Consider the following 23,657-nt stretch of genomic DNA (forward strand, 5'->3'; position numbering starts at 1 on the left):
ACAGCAGAGTTTGTCTTTTGTAAATGTAGCGCAATGCGCGTGCGCTTTACTCAGGATATTAAACATGGCGGCGCCCTGTAGGAAATTTGCGAGGTCGGTTCTTTTAAAAGGTACGTTTTTACTGCTTTAAACAAATGTTTACTTTACTATATTCACAGTGAGAAAATAACATACCTAAGATGGATGTATCTAGTTCGAATAGTCAATGTGTATGTATGACTCAGTTTAGTTGCCTGAAAGACCATTTTCCAAAGACAATGTAGGCTACGTAACATGTACTATTTAAAATGGCCGGATTTCCCAGATATGTTAAGAAGCTCTTAACGCTAAGAGCTTCTTAGGAGTGTTATAACAGCGTTCTAGAGCGTTCTTACAACGCCTTTCAGAAGCTCCAAGCGTTAAGAACTTCTTAACAAATATGGGAAACCCGGCCAATGTCTGTCATCAGTTCATAAGACCACCAGCAGGGAGGTTTACATTGCGAACGATAGTGCTGTTCTGCCACATTATTACCTGCCAACAAACCTACCTACCTACTTTTCAGGGTTTAATCTGGTGCCTGGTCGATGTCTGTGGACGTTTAGAATGGAAAGCACTAAAGAGTGTTTGGGCCTTGTAACTCCCCGTTGTGTCCCGTGGTACAACCGTCCAATGCACCCATATGGCCACATGCTGTCCACCACTACAACCACAACATCCACAACTAAAACAGGTGCACAGGAAAGCCCCCCCACACACAAAACTACTGAGAAGAAAGAAACTGTGGAGGAGGAAGACGAGGACGAGGGTCCAGAGTACATCCCCCAAAGAAAGGCTAAGAACCCCATGATGAAGATTGGATATGCCTGGTGAGACCCCCAGTACCAGTCCTAGCACATTTGGCGCCCTAGTCAAGATTTATCATCACCAGCACCCCCCCCCCCCCCCCTCCTCTGCCTATGTCGCCTACAGGAAGGACCGGCCCTGCTCCCACCTCCTCCCCACTGAAATGGCTCACAATAATCAGTTTGATTCCCATCTTGGTATAGAACATAACATTTTCCCCCCAAGATGATCTTTTGCTGTATTAATGTCCTTCTTTTGTTTGCAGCAGGGCACGTGCCCCAGTATAAATCTGCTGTGCCCCAGTATAAATCTGCTGTGCCCCAGTATAAATCTGCTGTGCCCCAGTCAAATCTAAAGTCTGCGTCTTAACAATTTACTTCATTAGTCAGTGCATTAATTAATTATTGATAATCCCGGAAAAATTAACACAGTATCCCAAGCAACGCTTGTAAAAAGGGTTTAACCGAAAACAGAAACCTAAATATATTCAGAATTCCATGTCAGTGCCCTCTTCTGAGCTTGCCAAATAGCCACTGCAGCACGGACACAGAAGTCCAGGGGGATATTCCAGAAAGTAGGGTAAATTAATCCACCAGACATGTTGCTACAAAGCTGGGTGTCAGCTGGGGAGTTAACTTACCCGGGTATGTCACATAACCTGCTTTCTGGAATACCCCCCAGGTGTCTGACTCGGCACACAAGTCTGAATTGAGGTAGGCTAAGAAAACATTACAAAACTAAAGATAGTTTCTAAATGATAGGCCTACCGTTCATCTTATTTTGACTAAAAAACAAAAACAATATTACATGAAGCTAAAAAAAAGTATTTGCGCTCAAATGAAAGCAAATAAATGTGCGGGCTTAGCTATTGATGTCCTTGCCAAAGCTGATATCAAACTTGTGTCCCTGAACTGTTATAGTGGGTGAAGCAAGGGGAGTTTCTATAGCCTAATAGTGCATTTTGCACAGGAAGCTTGAAAGAAAAAAGGGATATGAATTAGTGGTGCCCCAGTAGAATTTTATGTCTAACAACGCCTCTGGTTTGCAGGATGATAGGTCTACCTGCTGGTGTAATAGGGTTCATCCTGGCGAAGAGAGAAGTGGATAAGAACCGTCTGAAGCAGCTAAGAGTCCGCCAGAGAATGAAGAGATCCAACGAGGGAGAGTACGAGGGGAGTCGCTACCGCAACACAGATACAGCTAAACTGGACTGAAGATGAAAGAGTACGTGGCGAGTCGCTACCGCAACACAGATACAGCTAAACTGGACTGATGATGAAAGCCGAAAGGGTACCACAGATTCATAATCCAATTGGACTTCTGATGATTGCTCAGAGAATGCGATGGTGTGAGAATGAACTGTGTGGATGCAGCCTACACTGTTGGGCATGTTATAAAATTAAAAAAAAGTGAACTTGTTTGTCCCTTATGTATGATGCAGTAAAGCAGACATCTTAAATGGATTGAATGGTGATATAAAACCTTTATTTGATAAGAAAAGCAAAAACAAAACAATGATGTGTGTTTATTAATGCTGTCTGTCCCTCATAGCTTTACGCTGTAACAGTGACGTATATCCAGACTGTACCCTGTGTTTCCCTCATATCCTTCTATAATAGTGCAAATGAACAGGATGCGACTTGGGTAATTGTATGCTCCTGAAACATATATAGCTAGCTCTAAAGAGTCATTTATTTTCTGTTTTTTATTGGGTCCACGTTCAGAGGACCACTGATTACTGGAAGACTGAATGAGACAATACTATAATAGACATGAGTCAACTATCATATCATTATCCTCCACATGGGTGCTAAACATTCAGTCAGTTGCATTCTTTTTTACAGAGTAATGATAATCGTACACCCGTATAACCAAAAAGCGAAATATGATTATAACCTACAATCTAAGTATAAAGAACGCCTAGTTGACCAATCGGATCATAAATAGTAATCATGAATAGAATAAGAACATGTCTCGACCATCTCACTCCAGAATCAACACTTCAGGGTCATAATAAGAACCAATTATTGGATTATTTCTGCATGGAACTCCATGCAGAAAAATCCTACAATCATTTTACCCATAGTACAGTGACATCATCAGAAAACAGTTGCAAAAGGCATTGTAGTTTAGTATTTAGATTATCCCGTATAAAAAATATTATTTAATTGGAAGTGATTTCATTTTTATTAAATAAAAAACAGCTAATTTGTGTGTTAGCATCAGCTATACTACCTATTAGCAATAATACCTACTCTTCATTCTGAATCAACTTCCAATGCATTTCATATACATTAGATCTACAATAGTGTAAGGTCAAGGCATTTGTTGTATTTACCACAATTGGATTGTTGTCTTGTGACCAAATTGTATTGTTTACTTGAAACAGATACCTTATTGTTTGGCTAGAACACAATGTTCTACGCACACCATTGAAGATCCTTTAGAGTGTATATCTAACAAACACCAATGACAATTGTCAATTTGCTAGTACATAACTAATAATAAATATAGAATTTTATATAATAGGATCACATCAAATGTATATTAAATGCCTTTAAAAGGTGTGGCATTTGAACACCCTGTTGATGCAGCTTTCCCTGTCTGTTGGTGGGAAAGAGGTCTTTGTTCCCTGTGGGACTCATTTGGAAGAGGCACCAATGATCTGCAGTAGGAAGAGGAAGATCTGGATAATGTCAACGTAGATGGAAAGAGCCGCGAACACGTACTCCTCAGGACTGATGGAGTGCTTCCTGTTGCCAATCAGCAGCTGTGTGTGGTATGCCAAGAACTATGATATGGAAAAACGCAGACATATTAGCCAAAAATCATAAGCATGTTAAATGTTCAGTTCATGACCATACAATCGGTGTAGTGTACTCACCAGTGTGTAGACTATGGCTCCAATGGAAGCATACACCATATGCAGCCATGGTATCTAGTAGAGATAAAGATACTTCATGAACATTTTAACTCATGGAAAGAACGATCCAGAACCCTCTAAGGACACTATGACCAGAAAGCAGTTTATTCCAGCCCAATATCAGAAGAAAGGTGTAAGAAGTATACTATTTATTACATGCACTTGCAGGACTCACATATTTGAAGGAAAGCACAATGGCTGTGATGATGCCTGTCACCATGACCACAATGCCCAAGATACAGAACAGGCCTCCGCATGAGGTTAAGTCCACCTGAGGCGGGAAACGCAATTGTTACCCAAGAATAAGACAACCATTTGGATTCAGAACCCTTGTACACACACTTTTACACACGTCTTACCTTGGTCTGGAAGCAGAAGACTGTGACTATGATGCACACAATGGCAGTTATGCCCAGAGCCAGAAACACAGCCTTCGTGTCATAATAACTGTAGAGTATACATACACAAATTAGGTACTTAATGTCATGCACAATTTTAAAGGTAAATTAAGTTGTGTTAACCTTGTAATTTGTGTGTGTGTATACTGGCAAACAGGATCCCTCACCTAGATATTGTCCCTGTCATATAAGACATGGCCAGGGTCTGCAGAGACAGAGAATAAAACCAGTCAAACCAGTAAAGACATATATTTAATTGATGAAGTGGACATAATAACTTACAAATATAGCCAGCAGGATAATGTTCCATGGATATTTCCTCCTGCAGGGAGAGGATATGGTTTAGGGTGGTACTTCACTGCGTACAACTTTATTAATACCCTCAAGGACAGGCAAAAACAATGCCAGTCTATATGCATAAGGTATCCATTTGTTGTGTATGCTATGTACTCACCGGGGTCCCTTACAGCAGACCAGCACAATGTGAGTCACAAAATACACACCGCTGTGAAGACAGACCAACAAAGCTGTCAAAGCAATATAGCTGGTGAATAACTATTTTAGTATGGTAGAAGGAGCACTTACAATGATGCCCAGTATAATGCTGGGTTTCTGACCACATACAGGCGTACTTTATCACTGTGAAGGAGACAGACAGTTACAGGCAAATAGACAGTGTGTCACGCACAAATGTGTGTATATTCAGAATCACAAAAAAAACACTCACACAAATGTGAAAACAGCCACAATCCCAAAAGTAATGAGCAGTTGTGTTGCCAGGATCAGATACACCTGAGAGAAAGGATAAAAGATTAGTTTTGTTTTTTGACAAACAGTTCGATGGGTTTAATTTCTGAAAATCTTTAAGTTATCTGTAACCATCTAATGACGTGCCAAATTGTGTAAAGTGTCTGTGATACTAACCTTTCTGATAAAGGCATGTCGCACACCAAGACTGTCCCAATTGGCACCACTTGCAGCAAACCCCTCCTCTCCACCTACGACACCAGAGGATGTAGTTATCTTATTTTTATAAAATAAATATTAAAACATAAATCCATGAATTTAAGGTATTATTAAACAGAACCCAACTTAAACATTCTTATAAGACTTATTAATATTTCAAATTCAATTATACACATCCCTTACCTGAGCTGAGTGCATCTGTAGGCATGGTAGGGGGGATCATGGGTGGTATGGGCATGTGGGTGGGGTACCCAGCTCCGGGAGGCCCAGGCTGATAACCCTGACCTGGGTATGGGGCAGAAGGGTAGCCCCCTGGTTGTCCAGGGTATGGGGGTCCCTGTGGACCAGGGGGATAGGGAGCAGAGGGCTGGCCTGGTGGTGGACCACCAAATGCAGGGAAGCCATAGGCTGGTGGAGGGGGGTAGTTTCCACCCTGGGGCCCGTAGAGGCGGTCATGAGACTCATCGTACCCTGGAGGAAAATCCGACTTGGACATGTTGCCTGGTTAAAGAAGGGAGAGAGAGAAAGCAATACAGAGTTTTTTTAGTTCAGAACACTGAGGCCATTCAATGTCGTTTAACAGGTAAGCTACAGTTATCACCCTTTTCCAGATTTTTAAGATTGGTTAGTCATATGTCCATTTTAAACTACAACATGAAGATTAAGTGAAGATAAAGACTAATCTTAGATTCTGTTTTTCTGGAGAAAAACCACAGCAGCAAAAAGATGACAAAAGAGGCTATGCCACCTGTGGCATGGTGAAATTGAGGAAGTTTCGATGCGTTTCTACTACTCTGTGTTTTGCATCTAACTACCATGACATGACCAAAAACAACATTTAAGAGGAAATGTCCCCTGTAATACTATTTCGCATAAACCAAACATAAAGTTTATCATTATCTGTATTTGTATCATAAATAGTTACTTTGGTCAAATGTGGTGAGTTAGGCAACTACTTTTTGAAATAATGAATCTGAGCAATGTGTGTAACAAGGAAGTCTGAGTAGTTAAAGGAGGGGCAACGACCTGAAGGCTCACTGGGTAAGTAAACATTTCCTCACTGATTTGAATCCAACTCAGGCCATTTTCTGCATGTCCTCCCGTCTTTCACTCCCTGCTCTCTCCAAATGTCAATAATTTAAAAAGATTACTAAAAGATTTGTAGTGAATGAGTAGGGAGTTTTCTGAAACTCCTACCTTTCCCTAGTACAAACAAGGCCTAGCACTCACAGGCCTACACCCAAATTCAGTTTCTCACACACCCTTGGCTTGATTCATTATGCCATGATCTCATGTTATCGCTAAGCAACAGGATCAAACATTTTTGGTGGAAAAAACGTGGATAGGAAAAAACGTATCACACACTCAAGGCATAACACTGTAGGCTGTGTGAATGAACCAGTCATGACAGTTCTCACTCAATAATTATCCTAGTCCTGTAAGTAAGAGTAGAGTGTAAATATGTGTTTGTGAGTGTCACCAAGAGTAGGGGCATATTTACTGCTTCTCTTAATCACCATAAACGTTAATCCTATGATCATCAAAATCTTAATATGATTATCTGACAACCTTAACCTGGTCACAACCCACAATTTCGAAACATGTTTCTAGAGAAGAAAACTCAGGTAGGAAAAGCGACAGTGTACAAAAGATCCATTGAGGGAGAAAATGTAGGCCAAGTAGGCTACTCTAGCTTGCTATATAGCCTATGCACAAAGCTCTCAAATATTTCAGAAAAACATTTGAAAAGGAAAATGGGGCTGATGTTTAGAAAGAAGAAGAAACAATTACTCACCACAGAAATATCCAAGAAAAACAACACCGGTTTGGAAGACCGAGCTAGTACGGCTTGAAACGTATTTATACCAAGTGCAGACCTGATTCAGAGGTTGTAAGGGTGACAAAAGTATGTTTTGTATTAAATCCAAAAGTTCGATAACTCGAACTATTCCTTCTTTTGAGCCGCTCTTATGTTCCTCTGAGCAGCAGGCAAACAGATGTCATCTAGCGCTGTAGAACATTTCCTGGAATTGTAGGGCTCTTTCAGCCAGTAGGGTGGAGTCCGCTGGAATCCGCCAATGCAATTCACAACTTATAAAGTGTGTTTGTTTGTGTGAGGCAAGAAATAGAAGACAAGCAAATAGCCAAATACCAAAATATAATGTTAACAATATCACTGCTTATCATTGCATCTTGTTTATTTTGAAGTCAGTGTATTTTATAAAAGTTGTATTTGTTCTAGGATAGGTACAGTAGGCCTACTCACTTTCAAATAATCAAAACTCATAGGTTTATTCATGTTTTTTTTGCTGCCTTACAAACATAATTTGAATAATGACAGTTAAATAAAGTTAAAGACAGTTAAGTAAAATAAAACATAAATAGGTAGCATTTGGTGTGACAACACAATGCAGTTAATTATGTGTATGATCACAAACTAATATTCTCTCCCTTTTCTCTCAATGATGTTGTGAACAATCAAATGAGAGTCCATTATTCCATGAGCCAGTTGTTCTGCAGTGTATCGGCCCACTGGATGATGATTTTGTTCAGATGAAGGGCAGTACAAGTTTCTTGGTAAGGGTGTACTTGGGCTCAGGCATCTGCTTATAGCGTAAGTACTCTCCCTTGCTGACTTCACTGTTCACACAAGTCAGCACTGTCAGGATATTCTCCCTGCTTTAAGAAAACATACGTGAACACATTATGTACAACAACAAAAAATACACACCATAAAACCACACTGCACAGAAACTGTGAAATGATCCCCTCTTACCTGGTTCCTGCCCTCTCCAGTTGTCTGCAGAGCTCCTGGATGTAGATGGAACCTTCTTTAGTGTTACGGAATGACTTGCACTCGTCAACTGTTGCCATGCCAATCAGGAAGTCTGCGTCTGTGGGAATGGACTGGACAGGGCCTGCGTCTGACTCAAACGTCCCCCGACCCTCAGTCTGTTCTGGTGAAAAGGCTGGAGAAATTCCGCGCTGGTAGCCTGACCCCTGGCAGGCCTGGATGAAAAACAGTTTGGGTTTTCCTGCCAGGGAGCGGCACTCCCCGCTGGTGAAGGGAAAGGTGAGGGATCGCACGGCCACCTTTTCCCCATCAACACCAAACACACACCCTATCTCTCCGTGGGACAGAACACACACCACCTATGAGCACACACAGAAGGCACAGACACAGATATAAAGTCTGTACACAACAGACTCTTCGTGGTAATGAGGAGTGTACGGATAATGCTGTGAGGACTTTTAAATGGCTACGGCCTATATTCCATCAAGCCTAACTTGTATCCCATCTCACCAGTGCATCTGCATCAAAATGATTCTTTTTTCCCAGATCTTCAACCACCTTCAACATCTTGGCCGCTGTCAGATTATCAAACACCATTACTTTGAACCCCAACCTGGAGAAAACCCTTTCAATAGCACCTAAGATGAGGGAGAGAAAGAGTGAGCAGTTATACCATTGAAATGTCCATTATCTTTGAATAGCTAATATTATTTTCTTATGTATATCCGTATGTCTCTTTCTCACAATTACTGCATTTTGATCTCTCAAAAGCCCTAAGCTTCAAATCTGTGCCCTATATGAGTAGACAGTGATGAGGACAACCAAGCTACAATGCATACTCTTATCCTTCTCTGTCCCTGGACGGTCGGTTAACTCATTAGTCTCGAAGTGCTCATTGTTGATGATGAGACACCACCCCCGAGGATTGTGGGTCATGGGATAATATCCAATCTGCAGAAGACATACATAAAGAGTAGTGAGTAAATAAACATACAAGAAGACTTGGTCACCAAAAAGGACTTATTTGTAGGAGATTTCTTAAACATAACAAATGATTACCGAATCAGACAGGGACACCGGGTCTGAATCCGTGAATAGGCGCTCTCCATCCTCACCTGTGTACAGCAACACAAGTGAAAGCCCCGATTTGACAGACAAATCTATGTCTGTGTGGTTCACTAGGGGTGTACTGCAATCACTTTCAACAAATGTGTTTCTTATATACTATAATATGATATTGACCTCGACCTACGGTCTCGGTTAACAAACGTTTTCACAAATCTCGGTTTACAAAGGCGTTTGCAGACCTGTCGAGGAGTAAACATTTGCTGTTTATCTTTAGTAAATGTTAAACAAGTATTTGGTTTGGTGTGTTTGAGAGGGAGACTCACTGCTGGGCTGTGTTACAGTCACAGACGGTCTCACTGGTGTCTGAGAGTTGTTTCCTCGCTGAGAGAAAAGAAACAGGGACATCATTATATTAGTTAATTAAGTTCATACAAAATGATTTACATAGTCCAAAATATACTCGTGTGCATAGCATACACACCTGATTTATGTGTGGAACAGTCTCCCGTAAAAAAAAGCCCCCTGCCAAAGAAAATAAGTATGATTTAGGCATCCTTCTTGGCAGAAACAGCACAGCGTTATTACCACACCATTACAGCATTAGAATGTGTGAAGTTTAACTTGCTTGTGTGTGTATGTGTGTGGGGTACCTGTTCTGTGTTGCTTTATTTTCATGGCCAGCTGTGTATCACATTCCATCAATGTTTCCTCTAATACTTCCAGTGTCTGCTCTGACAGACAATTCTGCCTCTCCATCTCAGCCAGCACACCCAAAGCCGTCTAGAACATCAAAGACAATTAGCTTGCTTGTGGCAAAAACACAATAGAACTGTAAACAGAGCCCCTGGCCTTAAAGGCCCTCAGTATATAAATACAAAGTCATATATTTCAGTGTTTTGTGTGTTTGTCTTTACAGTGCACTGATCAAGTCGCCCCTTTGCTAGTTTGTTGCTTAGTAGAAACTTCATCTTCTTTAAGTTCTCCTGGGTTACATCTTCAGACACTTGATATAACAGCGTCCTGATAGAGGAAGGAATAAAGAGAGATGAATGGGTAAGAGAATAAGAAAGATCCATCAATGTTTCATAAGATGGGCAGCAGACAGAAATGTAACAGGTGAAACTATATATGTGTTCACCTGTATTGGGAGAGTGCAGGACTTGCATCTGTTTGAGGATTAGACTCTTGCTGTGGTTGCCTACTGTCAGTCGCTAGGTAGCTGAGTAGATCCTCTCGATGAATGGTAATGAGAAGTTGGGACAAAAAATGGCTGTTCTTTAACAAATCTTTTTCTCTTAGCCTCAGGAATAATTCTCTTCCCTCTCGCACCTTAAACCAGAATAAAAAGCATTAAACAAAACATTTCTGTTTCCATTTGTCATGTTTAATTATATTTTTGTGTTCATCTGTGACACTATTGCATGGTATAATATAACGGAATGCTGATTGGATTCATACTCACGTTCTCCAGCCGTTTCCTATTGAGTACATCTTGGCACAGGAAGCAAAGGGCAGCCACCTCAAAAGAGTCCAGCTCCTCATCAATGCGAGAGAGACTAAGAATGTCCATCACACGAACACACTTACACAGGGGGGTCACAACAACATACACTACCACACACAGATAGCGATAACGACCTACAGAGGAGAAGGAGACACATATATCGTGAGTTACAGAACAACCTCTGTGTCAAAGTAACAATCCTGTCAGGTATTTAGCGAACGAACAACTACCAAGCCTCAAAGTCCTCAAAGAGCTTGTCAGTCAGCTTTTAAACAACTAATTAGAAAAATTGTACAACAATCAAAACTCACCTTCAACGGCAGTCTTTATTGCAAAACACAACCTTTATAGCATAATCTATCCAAACCGGGCAATATTTTTGTTTGTAATGTGACGGTAAACTTCACAACACAGTTCCTAGAATCGTTCCTCTTCTTTTTTTTTTTTTTTTACTTTCAGTTTGCAGTGAACAGGAAAGGCCTTCGTCTCTGTTCATTGGTCGGACTCGTTGTCAGAGGGTGGAGTCAGTAAAATATTACACTGAATGAATGTGGTGGGAGGAAAAGCGTCAAATTAAAGCTATATCAGAGAATGTCTCTGGCTATATTGACGCTTTGCAAACAAATCATAAAGCTCAAAATTAGATCCTTTAATGACTTTATTTTTTATTATTTAACTTATTTCTTAAATGACACAAAGACATGAGAGGAGGTAACCTATTATGATTACTTGGGGCATACTGAAATGGTAGTATGATGTCCTTGATTTATTTACTGTACCTGCCAGTCATGACCATAAGAAGACTAAATTAACAGGAAGCAAACCATTTACTGGTTGACAATAATGATACAGAAAAGTGGTGGAGGCCTATACAATTCTTAAGGTGATGATGAATTAAATGTTCCTCTTGGGGGATGACAAGATGAGAAAGGGAGGAAGTATTCTTTGGCAAACAGAAACACATTGCTTGGTTTCCTCAGCAATAGGAACTGCAGAAAGTCAGCCATCATGACACGGAGCTCTGGGTGCTGCCTCAGGTAGGATGCATGCTCAGCCTTCAGTTCCTCCTGGGTCACATGGATACACACACTCACATACAGATCTTCGAGCACCAGAAGGAAAGGAGTTTTGAAATGACGAAGAGATAGGACAGTCCCAAGAGTCAGTTACCAACCTTTCTGTCTAGGAACTTGGAGTGCATCTGCATGTCCTCTTCCCACACCAGAGGCCTCTTCTCAAACACGGGCTTATCATCCCTCACCTCTAAAGCACACATACACGCAATATAATTATTGTGATACTGGTCTACAAATTTCTCAAGACTATTGCTAATACTGTGAGTGTGTATACCTTTGTTGGACTGTGGGGGCAACTGCAGGAGCCTCATGGTGACAGGAGAACCCACTTGCACTCTGCTGGCCAGGTGACTAAACAGAAACCACACAGGAAAATTGACACCAAAAGGTTTTAATGTAGTTCATTATTTAGCATCCAGGATACTTTGGAGTATATGTCTCCTTACCCATCTGGCAGGAAATAGCAGTGCCATGTAGCAGGGATGTCCTCCATTGAGTCAACTGTCCGCTCAATCCCAAACACCTCCAGTACCTCATCTCCCACTGCCTGCTGCTTTAGACCCAGACCCCTCTGGAAGTAGATGGACAGCAGTCAAAATCATAGGTCAAGAGTGAGACAATGAGAACTGATTGAAGTGACTGCAACTGTTATGATGTTTCAGTCAAGTGATCTATTCTGCTACCTTTGAATCCTATATCACATTGTTGATTTTCAGAAATGGAAGCCCACGCGCAAGCTTACGTAAGTCGAGGAGGATAAGCTTGTATCCTGATCAAATGAGATGAAGGTCATGTGTTCTGGAACGTTCCTCCTCAGAGCAAGAAGTCTCAGCAGCAGCAGGTTAGAACCCTCAGTAACCAGCCCACGTAAAGGGGCCAGTGGATAACACACAGTCTGTTTCTTCACCTCCTTCTCAACAAACAAATACAATTGCAAGTGTTCAACACAACATTTTGGATCCTAATCTGTGTTCATATTTCCCTAAAACTATCCAGCTCTCACCTCTCCTACAGTGGTGACTTTTTTGACCACCATCTGTCCGTCTTGCTGAACCATGTGACACCGTCGGTCCAACATGTGTTCCTGAAGCTGAGAGTAGGATCGATGGGAAGTTAAGGAAACAAGAAAGCACATGAAATAAGCAAGTTAATAAAGGGACTAAACATTACAATAAAAACTCCTGTTAAACTGCTGTCAACTTCTTTATACTCAAATTAACAGGAACATCATTTCAACTGGCTTACATTGACATACTCATGATGATCTTGCTCAAGTGTTTCTAGACTCGTGGACAAGTATGCTGTTTGGAAAGATGTAAAGCCATGTTAAAACAGATTACAAAACCAGTAGAATACAGACTGTCCTATCCCAAGCATCTGTCTTTCTGTGTTTCACCTGTTATTGCTGTTCCACAGGGTGTGTTATCAATAGCTCCGTGGCTGTGAGCATGCACCAGAAAGCATGACTGCTCCCCTCGAGAGACCTGCTCCACCGTCACATTAAACTCCCCAAGCTCCCTGCCCCCCTCAGACACTGTCACCAGAGCGTCTGAGAACACACACCTCTGCAACTCAGCAGACTCTGCAAATTAAGAAGATACTCATTACACATAGGACCGTAAAATAGGCATTCAATGTTTTTATTATATGTTCATCAGTATGTTGTCTTTTAATCTATGGACCCAGTAAGTGTCCGAAATAAAGCTTATGATGATGATGATTTTGGTCCACTGTGTGTTCCAATATCTAGTTAGGGCAAATAATAAACATTATTGGTTCAAAGATACATGCTTGAATGTCAATCCAGAATATATATTCAAATCTTGTATGCTCTTTCCAGCACAGTGCTTTATTTTATAATGTGGACTTTAACTCAATGGGTGGTGCCACCACCAGATGTCCCTTCCGTAGTGCTAATGTTACTGTACCGAGACTGTGCATCTTCTACTTGCATTTGCAACAACAGATTTCTAGCTGGATACAGTACTTTGCAATCGGTTATCGAACTTACTTTTTTACTAATACTCCAGTTGGCGAGCAAGTTTAACTTACCAAGGCTGGATAGGAAGTCAATGGCTTCTACAGAGGCTTTTAATTCGTGGATATCAGCACCTTTCCCAGAAACATTTTCTTCCATGTTGAAGAAGCATACAGTTGATAACAACCACTAGAACCAAGTTACCGTAGCGAGAGCTGGGAAGCTAACTGTGTTGCTGACTAAAGACAGAGCTAGCTGGCTTACTTGATGGATGTCGTCGAGCATGTTGTTGCCTATCAACATCAGATGTTGCCCTAGCAACGATACCAGACAACCGTGCCAGTTTCATAACGTAAAAAGCATATGCGCAGCGCAATTCAACAAAATTAGGTCAGAACGGAATTAATTTGAAGAAAATACTATAATTCAGTAACTTGTAATCTTAGATGTTCTGGTTTTAGAAAACAATTGCACAGTAACTTGTATCAACAAGTCTGACCTAGCACGACAAATACATGTTGTCACCATTGTGACAAAGGAGTCACCATTGTCACTGGAATTTGGGAAGTAAATAGAATGGACAGGGGTCTTTAAATCAGGTTCACAAATGAGGTTTATTGTCAACCAAAATGTACTGCTCTGGCAGAAAAGTATAAGTTCTTATTTTTTGTAATTACATTATTATGTATCCTATTATTCAGGTGGTTTTCATATTACACCATAGGCCTATGTCTCTAAGAAAAGTAAAAATGTAAAATAGGCTAAGATTTCAATTAAAAAAGATTTTTATTACAATTATGATTAAAAATTTGTTTTGGGGTAAATCAGTGCCCTTACAACAACCTCAATCAGTGTGAAAAATATCAGGGTGAGAAATTTCCTTTTTACAGTGAAAGACAAGTGTTTTCCTTAGAGTTGACCTTTGCTCTGACATCTGTTTTGCTGTTCCCGGTAGAATTCCAGCCTCCTTCATGCTGACATTGTTATTGACTCGTGTGAAGATGGTCAGGATGTCATCCCCTCTGGAGACACAAACACAGCACATGATGAACACACAATGAACACAGACCTTGCCTTTTTTATTTAGACTTCACAATTGAATTCGACCTTACCTTGTACAACCTATTTCCAGTTCTTTACAGACAGACTGGATGAACCAGGAACCTTGAACAGTAACTCTGAAAGACTTAAAATTTTCTACAGTGGAAATAGCAATTAGGAAATCTGCCTCTTCAGGAATGTAGTAAGATTGTTGTGAAGTGGAACCTGGTCCGGTATCGGTTTCCATCTCCTCCTCTTTCTCTGGTGAGTCCACAAACACTCCCGACTGTATTTTATTTCCCTGACATGCCTGAAGGATGAACACCTTGGGTTTGCCATTAAGGGCAGGGCATTTACTCCCAATGAAAGTGGAGATCATGTCACAAATCGAGAGGACTGTGCCGTCAATTCCATAGATACCTCCTCTTTCACCGTGGCTCAGGGCACAGCAGACAAGGGCATCTCCATGCATGATAGGATTCTTAATCTCAGTAAACTGCCTGCCAGACCACTCCTTAACTTTGCATTTCTGAAGCTCAGCTAAATTCAGTGACGCAAAATGACGCAACACATCAGCCATCTGTGTCTTGGTTTGGTCCTGGCACAACACAACTCTGAATCCCAGCCAGCTGAACACCTTCACCAGGGCATCTGCAAGGAGGAAAAAACACACAATATAAAATACTACAACTCTCACAAACACTATTCTATTTAATTAACCTGTCACAAACTTCTGAGTTAACTTGAGATCAAGCCAAGTTCTTGTGTACATAGGCATGCACGAAAGCTAACTCCATCCCAAGTTATTTCAAAACTCAGAAACAAGTTTGTGTTATGGTACACACCAACATCTTTCTGTGTTCCATCTCTTTGTTTTAGATTTTGGTTCTCGTTGAAGTTCTGGTTGTTGATGATCACACAGAATCCTCGTGGATCACTGGTCATCATATAGGAAATATCCTGAAAAACAAAACAACAAAAACAGCAGCAGTGGAATTTTGTATGATTAAATTCCCATTGTCAAATATAAAAGCTACATTCGTAATTATAAGTTTAACTAGGGCAGAAGTTTTAAGATTCCTCTACATCGTCAATAACAGACTGCTAATGTGTTCAATTTTTTCCGAACAGACAACCTCACAAGTTCTTATAACAGCAAAGTTGCATACCATACATGTTTGGACTAGAAGAGAATTGTTTCATCTTATAAGTAGCTAAGTTTCTATGAGAATTGTTAGCACTGTTTGTTTACATTTATCATAATTCTCTGCAGTAACAACAATATTTCGTTTAATACCGAAGTTCTTCAACAAAAGTCCTTACTGTACCTTGTTCATTCCAACTTCTTGTGTGTCATCTAGATATAAATGAAAGCAACCTTGTTCAATCACTTACAAAAGATGTGTTTATCTTTAGTAAATGTTAAACAAGTATTTGGTTGGGTGTGTTTGAAAGGGAGACTCACTGCTGGGCTGTGTTAGAGTCACAGACGGTCTCACTGGTGTCTGAGGGTTGTTTCCTCGCTGAGAGAAAAGAAACAGGGACATAATTATATTAGTTAATTTAGTTCATACAAAATGAATTACTTTGTCCAAAATATACTCACGTGAATAGCATACACACCTGATTTATGTGTGGAACAGTCTCCCATTTGTAGGTATATTGTCAAATATAAAAGCTAAATTGATCATTTTAACCAGGGCAGAAGTTTTAAGAATCCTCTTTATAACATCACCATTAATGTACTGTTTAATGTGTTTAATGTGTTCCCAACAGACAACCTCACAAGTTTTTATAACAGCAAAGGTGCATGCAATACCATTTGTTCGAACTATAAGATAATTGTTTCTTCTTAAAAGTAGCTACGTGTCTATGTGAATTGTTAACATTTTCATTTAAATCTGCAGTAACAACAATAGTTTAATACTGAAATTCTTCCACCAAAGTCCTTACCTGGATCATTCCAACTTCTTGTGCAAGATCTAGATATAAATTAAAGAAACCCTTTGTTAACTTTTGTTTAGCTTTGTAAAATATAGCACAGCAACTTACATCTAATGTGTCAGCATTCCCAACATTAACACTGACAGTTCATTACATGATTATAACAGGATAGGTTTGTGGTGAAAATAGTAGCATACTTTTGCTGAGATTGTCATTCAAGTTGAAGATCTCTTTCAACCTGGGGTAGGTGTCCAAAATCAACTCCTCTTCAAGTAAGTTCACAAATGTTGTGCTCGTCGGTTCGCCTTTATCTCTAACCTTGTCAATTAGTGTTCTTGCTGCTCCCTCCTTGTCGTAATGAAACGTGTGTAGTAAGCTTTTGCATTCTCGCTCAGTCAAAATATTTCTTTCATCCACCATGTCGAAGATGAAAGGGTCACTTGACAGAATACTTATAAAATCTGTCTTTCTTTTTCTCAAAACGTCTCGATTAGATGCCATAGTGTCTGTAGTACACCTGGATTACAAGAAGTGGACAGTTGTTACAATTCTTGCTGTGTTTCACTTTCTTTTTCAAAACGGTGCACAAAGCCAACCCCCAGTAAGCAGTAACGTTACTAATCTTTTTACGTGACTGTGCCACAAATTGCCAAGTGATTCTATACAAATAAAAATTATTTATAAAGCATACCAATTACATATCACGATTGAACAATATATTACCTTAAGAATATGCCTACTGTCCTGATTTGTTTAGAATTAGCCTAGCGGCATAGCTTGGCTTTTCTTTGCACGTTTACCGCGTATAAAAAAGTTGGGTCTAATGCTTTTGACCAATCAGGAAACAGATGTATTGAAGACGTTTCCAACCAGTTACAAAAGAGATTGTCTTGCTATGCCCAGCCTCTGACCACAGAGTCCGCTTAAGTGTGAACCCATGTGTGAACTTGGCGTAATGTACCAATGACGCCTTCATGTTTCCTTCCCCTCAGGGTGTTTGTCCAGCCTTTCTTAATCGCGCAGACAAACGCGCAGCAGATTGATAGACACTGAAGCACAACACCACAGGATAACTGGTAAGGGAAGGATAGTTTAGCAAGTTATGATAAAAACTTTTTTATTAATTGTTTTGATTAATTATTATACATGAATTTATATATGTATCTAGCATAAAAGCCTACTACAGCCACTTTAGTATTGAAAAACCTTTTGGATGACACCCTATACTTCACTAAAGTTGACATATGTGGTCTGCTATGAATGCTGTGTAGTGTGAAGGACACACTACACTGTTTTTGTTGTGCCCATCGTATAAGTGACATATTTATACCCTGAACACTGGCATTTTCAGTTTTTCTTTTTTGAGGTAGAAGCTACAGCTCATTGATCAATGTTTGAAGCAGTCAGTGGGCAGCTGTTATCCAGGAAATGACACTGCGATAGAAACTGTGCCATGGATGAAGATATGTTAAGTAAGTTCATGCCTATTTGTTTGTCTGTTCCTATATATTTTCTAGGTTCGCTATGCTGCCGTCTCTTTTTTGTGCCCTATTGTGGGTCTTGTTTTCCGGTGCTACCTTGCATGGAGGTGAGTGTTACGTTTTTAATATGTGTGTCTTTAGGTAGGCCTAAACATGTGTGTAATATTTGAGATGTCAATGGTGTTTGTGCTGACAGGGACAGAGACCCCTCAGACTGAACCCACTGTGACTGAGAGAACAGAGAGATGGAACAAGACAGACACAAATCCTTTTGAACAGAATGAGAACCAAACATTAGAACATACACATTCACCTACACACCAAATAACCGAGCATACACACACACACACTACTCCACAGACAGACCTGCTGAGACGAGAGGAACCTGATTCATCCAACCTCTGTCAGGATGATGACCTGGATAAATATGAATATGAATCAGTAAGATTATAAATTATTTGTAAAATGTATAATATAAACATTTATAAAAAAAAACAACAACAACCCATTCATAAATAAATGGACTGGTTAGAACACGTTTTTTTAAAAAGTGTATTACTGCTGTTCTTCTCTCTGTATCCCACCATTTCTAAGCCTCGAGTCAAAGAATGTCTAAGAGATCCTCAGGGAAAAGACTGCAATACAGACGCAGGAGAGCGGAAATGTCACTATTTAAAGGAATATTCCTGCTTCATCTACCCGTCCAATAAGCTCAACTGCTCCTGGACATCCCACAAACTCCCTGATGGCAGCCAATACTCTGCCTCTGTAATGTAAGACCCACAGTTATTCAGACTCAGTCATTCACAGTTTTTGATCATTTGATTGATAATTAGCAGTTAAGTATTAATTCAAATCATAAAATAATTTGTATATTGTGTGAATGTACGTGTGATTTTTATCACCCAGTGTGTGTAAAGAAAACGCCATCTCTACTGTTGATTGTGTTTGGGATAATGTTGGTGGAGGAACTCAGTCCGGAGCCATGGTCAATTGCCATGGAGAGGTGGATGTTATTCGCAAAGATTCAGAGGATTCGTTGATTTTCAGTGTGAACGTGTCTACACCTTATATCTCGTCCCTCTACACTACTAAGTTTTACTTCAAAAACATAGGTAAGTGACCACCACTTACACTACTAGTACTGAAGATGTACAGTACACACTTACATACAAAGTATGTACCATGTTGACATTCTCTGAAGGACATTGTCAGGAGGTATAGTCCAGAGGTCTACCAAATGTTTTGGATGACAGACCACATGACATAGCTGACATGGGTTAGGGTTTGTTTGAAAATTGGAAGTAAACATAAACTGAGGCTACCACACCTCTTCCTGTAGCACTTGTGGGTTGTGTTGTGTGGTTTTTTAACTGACATGGTCCTCCAAGCAATTGACAATGCAACTGGAAAACAAATGGTTTTAACTATAAAAAATACATTAACTATAAAACTATTACAAATGTACAAAACAGAAGGAGCATTACTTTGCAAAGGATAAATACATGTTGCAGATCTGGGTGTCTGGATGTGTGTCTTATATAGTTATATTTGTGTTTTTCAAAGTGGTACTGAGTCCTCCCCCCAATGTCACGGTTGTAAGGGGCAAGAAAGGGGAATTGCTAGTCCAGTGGGCTATTCCCTTCAGCCAGTGGAACTCTAGGCCCGATTGCTTTGAATACGAACTGTCTATCAACAACCAAGAGGTACAACCACTACAGCGCCCGTGGCAGCATGCCTTTGTGTGTTTACGCAAAACGATGTGTGCTGACTGAACTCTGTAAAACAGCTGTGTGTTTGTGTCTGTTTTTTGTGTGCCTAACAAGCCTAGGACAATTAAAGCAGGTCTGAAATACATAGAACCAAATGCAGACCCATCACTCGCCTATCAGGTAAAGATCAGGACAAAGCCAAGTTGGCATTGCCATGAAGTTCACCACTGGAGTGCCTGGAGTCGTACCATTGGTGAGCAATCATAATGATATAACACAGTAATAACTTGAGTTCATCCAAACCTGCCATATCAATTTGTGTGTGTGTGTGTCATGTTTTGTTTAGACGTGCCAGCGGATACATCAACCCAGTTCAAACCATTGGTGATTATTGGTATCTCCCTTGGAATACCCATGATTCTCCTGGCATTTCTGATATTGTTCAGGCCCCAGAGGTATGCATCCTTTCTCTCTTTATTCTCTCCGGTTCCTTCAGCTTACTTTATACATAGAAAACGCACTGTAGTCTTTTAATTCAAGAGTATCAATCCAACTTGGCTCTGAGGAACAAAGACACTAACTATACTTCCTCAAAGAAGAGATGGAAAGCCCCAATCTGTTTGCTCAGAAGAACAAAAAGAGGAAATGTGCAGATGAATAATTATGTATTTAAGCAATTCACTGCCCGGAAAGTAACACATCAGAAGTGTTTCTGCACATGTGCTACCACCAGCAACTGCTGAAACCAGTAAGGATTCCAGGCCTTTGATGACCTATGTGTGTCTTCTGTGTGTGTTTCAGGGTGTCCAAACTTCTATTTCCACCCATACCCCAGCCTCCCAAGAAGATTAAACTTCTCCTGGAAAGAGAAGACTTGTTCCAGGTAAATGTACAACACACACAAACACACACACACACACACACACTTACAACCAGGCCTAATATTTGTTTGTCCCTTGTGTCAGATTCTCCCTACCCCCTTATCCAAATATGTGGATGACATTACTATAGTGGAGGAAGCAGAAAAGACTCCTGAGAAGGATCCAGTCACTAGCTGGTAAGCTGGCATGGAGACAGCAGCACTATCGGCTTCTCTAACCCTAATCCATATTGAAAGCAGCTCCTTTACAGCAATTTATGTTAGGCTAAGCAGTTTCCAAAGGGTGAGAAGAATTGGAAAAGTGATGACATACCATAGTTAACATGAATTATATCAACTGCAATTGTGAATGAAATGGAAAGTGTCTGCGCCTCACATATTCATATTGTTATTTCAGAAACTGGTGTGCTTTATTAATGGTGCATAGCAAAGCTTGAAATGTTGCCCTTTAGCAGGCAGTGGGGAGAGGTCATGAATACCATGTGGACTCATTCACTCGTGTTTCATACAAAACATACAAAGTCAGTGGACTGTTTAAAGGTTTTAAATACATTGTGTAATACATAAATCACCATGCACCTATGCTATGACTTGTGCAATTATTGCTTGCACTGTATCTTTTTGAGTTGTATAAAGCTGTGAAAAAGTTTTACTTAATCCTGGTTATTTTTGTTGTGCCATTTTGTTTGAAATAAACATTTTCTTTGTTGAGTTGGTATAATAGCACATGGCATATGTTGCACATCCAGGTAGGAGTCACTTTAGATCAAATATTAGATCAGTATCCATTGTCATAGCAATCAGATGGCAGGCTTGAAGTATCTTGGGTAAAATACAGAGGAGAAAGTCCACCTGGTGGCCGCATAACATAACAGCAGATTAACACTTCTCAAAACGTACCTCCCCAAGGTCTTTTATTTCCTTACGCCAACCTACTACCCCCCCCCCCCCCCCCGCAACCCTGCCCACATGTGTAGACAAAACAAAGTAAAACTACATATTTAAAGTTGTATACACACTTATAAATGCTGTTGTTGTCTTAAATACATAACAAAACATCAACACATTAAAAACACACCTGACCAGTCGCAGAATCTCCTCTACTGAGAATGCCTTGTTAGTTTCACATTTCCATATAGGCCGTCTCTGTGAAAAATCAATCAAAGCCATCTGCATCAGACATTAAAACATGTATGCGTTAAAACGGGATACTGAACATCATAAAACTTTTTGTGTGTAGAAAGAGAGAAAACATAGGTTAAGAGCACAAAATACCTGTTGTTGGCCTTATGTCTGGCAGCTGTGTCTTGTCCAGTGGGTGTGTCAGGGGGGTTATGATGTCAGAGGCAACGCCTCTTCTATAACTTTCTATCAGTCTGTCAAGAGTCCTGAAATGCTGCTGCCTTTTTCCTGTATCAACCTACATGAACACATACAAACACATGCTGACAGTATATGTTTATGTGTTGTGTTTGTGCCTGTGCCTATGCGGACTATTCACTCACCTGAAGAGCCCATCCTTCAGAGGAATGGCAGATTCTGTAGGTGTGGACATATGGAGTCTGCCTAGAAACAGTCAAGTGTAGGGAGGGATGTAAGTGTCAGAATTAAAATGTTGATTCTGAATCTACTCTGATTTTAGAAGTATTGAAGGGGGATAGTGTCTCAGACCAAGTAGCACTGGTATCCCTCTGCCTCTCATTGTAGTAATCAGTGTGTGTTTTTGAGTGTGTTTAAGCATGTGTTTGTGTCAACCTAAACAATAATGATCTATCCACAACTCATGAGAAAATTATTTGCTCTGCTTCATAAAAAATACTACAAATACTAATCTATACAATTGTTGTTGCATTTAGGTTTCAGATTTGGAATTTGGAAATGATACTGAGATTAAATCTGAAATCAAGTAATATGTTTTTTGTTTTAACTTTTTAAAAATGTTTTCAATATAACTCTTTTGACGTGCGTTTAAGACAAATCTAACATCTTCTCACACGGTGTGAAAATTGTCTAGATATCTTGATCTTATCTTGATAGTATCTAGTTATTTTCCCCACATTATTACAACTCAAAGTTTCCTTTTAATAAGAACATTCAATTTGAAGAGAATGCTTTAAAAACAACTCCATGGCCTAAACTTAAATTACATCGATTAACATTTGAATTTAGGACATTCATGTGCCATGTCAAAAATATTTGTGAAAACTCTGCTATGCTGAAGCAATTACTCTTTAGACAGCATAATATATCACTGATAATCTGTGGTTTCATCCATTTGACTCAACCCATCATCCATTCATGTTCTGATGAGAAAGAAATAAAAGATTACAAATCTGTCATACATAGACCTGGGGTAAAAGATTTGACATTTGTCAAATAAATATATTTATGTCAAATAAATGCCACTACATAGTTTTCTCTGTAGTTTTAATTACGCATTTTAACTGGACTAACAAATTATTATACATTTTAATTACATGGCTATTCCTGAGGTTGTTTGCATTTGTGACATCATTAGAAAGGCCAGGTGCTCTCAATCGACCAAAGGGAAAAAATACAAAGAGCATTATGGTAAAAAAATGACTAGCCCAATACCAATGTCTCCTATAAAACTACACAAAAACCTATTGGGTAAACAAAAAGAAAGATTAATCATTTCTGAATTCATTCCTAGGCGGCAACTACTGTATTTTGTGAACTCACCGTACGCACAAACAGTAGACCCCTTGCACGCTCTCACTGTCTCTTAGCAAAAAGCTGCCCTCGTGCCCATGTCTCTCCAACAGCCTCTCCGTATGCTCTTTACTGATTTTACCATAGTAGATAGAGCGGATCAGAGCGCTCTCCATCATGTTGTCATGAAGATTTAAGCCACCGTTACTCTGACTAGCCATGGTTCACATGTAGCACTAGGGTAGAGTGCAAATCAACTTAGATAAAGGACGTTAGGCAGGAAAAGCTGTATCTTTGCGGATTTCACACCTTTATATCATAAGTGAAACTGCCGCACAGTTGATTTTCTCTTTGGTCATAACAAATGTATTTTCTGTACCAATGTAACATTCGG

The 23,657-nt window shown here is 39.9% G+C and overlaps 7 protein-coding genes across 10 annotated transcripts; 2 read left to right on the plus strand and 5 right to left on the minus strand.

Annotated features, from left to right (window-relative positions):
* The first annotated feature begins 7 nt into the window (after positions 1-7).
* LOC146271658 (uncharacterized) lies at positions 8-2,288 on the plus strand. The gene is made up of 3 exons (XM_084708330.1): positions 8-110; positions 545-848; positions 1,874-2,288. Exons 1-3 carry the CDS (start codon positions 65-67, stop codon positions 2,037-2,039), a joined length of 516 nt encoding a protein of 171 aa, XP_084564456.1. The 5' UTR covers positions 8-64; the 3' UTR covers positions 2,040-2,288.
* A 792-nt stretch (positions 2,289-3,080) lies between these two features.
* Positions 3,081-7,181, minus strand: tmbim1a (transmembrane BAX inhibitor motif containing 1a). The gene is made up of 12 exons (XM_084708329.1): positions 6,908-7,181; positions 5,296-5,613; positions 5,071-5,144; positions 4,874-4,938; positions 4,732-4,785; positions 4,601-4,651; positions 4,429-4,468; positions 4,314-4,351; positions 4,108-4,195; positions 3,924-4,019; positions 3,710-3,763; positions 3,081-3,616 (listed from the first exon to the last, which is right to left on the minus strand). The coding sequence occupies exons 2-12, from the start codon at positions 5,606-5,608 to the stop codon at positions 3,467-3,469; spliced, it is 1,023 nt and encodes a 340-aa protein (XP_084564455.1). The 5' UTR covers positions 5,609-5,613; positions 6,908-7,181; the 3' UTR covers positions 3,081-3,466.
* Positions 7,182-7,292: 111 nt separating this feature from the next.
* On the minus strand, positions 7,293-10,923 carry casp8 (caspase 8, apoptosis-related cysteine peptidase). 2 transcript variants are annotated; one of them, XM_084708323.1, is made up of 12 exons: positions 10,790-10,923; positions 10,437-10,612; positions 10,113-10,303; positions 9,889-9,994; positions 9,625-9,754; positions 9,456-9,496; positions 9,298-9,355; positions 8,966-9,021; positions 8,746-8,857; positions 8,417-8,544; positions 7,889-8,265; positions 7,293-7,791 (listed from the first exon to the last, which is right to left on the minus strand). In XM_084708323.1, exons 2-12 carry the CDS (start codon positions 10,542-10,544, stop codon positions 7,662-7,664), a joined length of 1,437 nt encoding a protein of 478 aa, XP_084564449.1. In that variant the 5' UTR covers positions 10,545-10,612; positions 10,790-10,923; the 3' UTR covers positions 7,293-7,661. The 2 variants fall into 2 exon arrangements, 1 of the variants encoding a protein (XP_084564449.1); XR_014767188.1 differs by having other exon boundaries at positions 7,653-7,791; positions 7,889-8,234.
* A 204-nt stretch (positions 10,924-11,127) lies between these two features.
* On the minus strand, positions 11,128-14,067 carry catip (ciliogenesis associated TTC17 interacting protein). 2 transcript variants are annotated; one of them, XM_084708328.1, is made up of 9 exons: positions 13,607-14,067; positions 12,951-13,136; positions 12,800-12,855; positions 12,558-12,644; positions 12,297-12,464; positions 12,001-12,125; positions 11,829-11,905; positions 11,653-11,741; positions 11,128-11,542 (listed from the first exon to the last, which is right to left on the minus strand). In XM_084708328.1, exons 1-9 carry the CDS (start codon positions 13,689-13,691, stop codon positions 11,357-11,359), a joined length of 1,059 nt encoding a protein of 352 aa, XP_084564454.1. In that variant the 5' UTR covers positions 13,692-14,067; the 3' UTR covers positions 11,128-11,356. The 2 variants fall into 2 exon arrangements, with proteins under 2 accessions (XP_084564454.1, XP_084564453.1); XM_084708327.1 differs by having other exon boundaries at positions 11,128-11,545; positions 13,607-14,065.
* A 232-nt stretch (positions 14,068-14,299) lies between these two features.
* Positions 14,300-17,377, minus strand: LOC146271662 (caspase-8-like). Its single transcript, XM_084708324.1, has 8 exons — positions 17,241-17,377; positions 16,715-17,034; positions 16,527-16,555; positions 16,039-16,096; positions 15,902-15,930; positions 15,419-15,533; positions 14,645-15,224; positions 14,300-14,554 (listed from the first exon to the last, which is right to left on the minus strand). Exons 2-8 carry the CDS (start codon positions 17,016-17,018, stop codon positions 14,377-14,379), a joined length of 1,293 nt encoding a protein of 430 aa, XP_084564450.1. The 5' UTR covers positions 17,019-17,034; positions 17,241-17,377; the 3' UTR covers positions 14,300-14,376.
* Positions 17,378-17,474: 97 nt separating this feature from the next.
* On the plus strand, positions 17,475-21,247 carry LOC146271663 (granulocyte-macrophage colony-stimulating factor receptor subunit alpha-like). Of its 2 annotated transcripts, none has more exons than XM_084708325.1 (10): positions 17,475-17,593; positions 18,035-18,105; positions 18,195-18,439; positions 18,593-18,771; positions 18,908-19,113; positions 19,565-19,704; positions 19,825-19,963; positions 20,057-20,165; positions 20,512-20,593; positions 20,676-21,247. In XM_084708325.1, the coding sequence occupies exons 2-10, from the start codon at positions 18,042-18,044 to the stop codon at positions 20,769-20,771; spliced, it is 1,260 nt and encodes a 419-aa protein (XP_084564451.1). In that variant the 5' UTR covers positions 17,475-17,593; positions 18,035-18,041; the 3' UTR covers positions 20,772-21,247. The 2 variants fall into 2 exon arrangements, with proteins under 2 accessions (XP_084564451.1, XP_084564452.1); XM_084708326.1 differs by lacking the exon at positions 18,035-18,105 and adding an exon at positions 17,888-17,989 and having other exon boundaries at positions 17,513-17,593.
* Positions 21,166-23,526, minus strand: LOC146271664 (SH2 domain-containing protein 1A-like). Its single transcript, XM_084708331.1, has 5 exons — positions 23,294-23,526; positions 22,096-22,156; positions 21,866-22,010; positions 21,669-21,736; positions 21,166-21,442 (listed from the first exon to the last, which is right to left on the minus strand). Exons 1-4 carry the CDS (start codon positions 23,482-23,484, stop codon positions 21,714-21,716), a joined length of 420 nt encoding a protein of 139 aa, XP_084564457.1. The 5' UTR covers positions 23,485-23,526; the 3' UTR covers positions 21,166-21,442; positions 21,669-21,713.
* Positions 23,527-23,657: the final 131 nt, after the last annotated feature.

The sequence above is a fragment of the Hypomesus nipponensis genome, chromosome 10 (genome assembly GCF_054491055.1).
Source record: "Hypomesus nipponensis isolate SF chromosome 10, ASM5449105v1, whole genome shotgun sequence".
Classification (NCBI taxonomy): Eukaryota; Metazoa; Chordata; class Actinopteri; order Osmeriformes; family Osmeridae; genus Hypomesus; species Hypomesus nipponensis.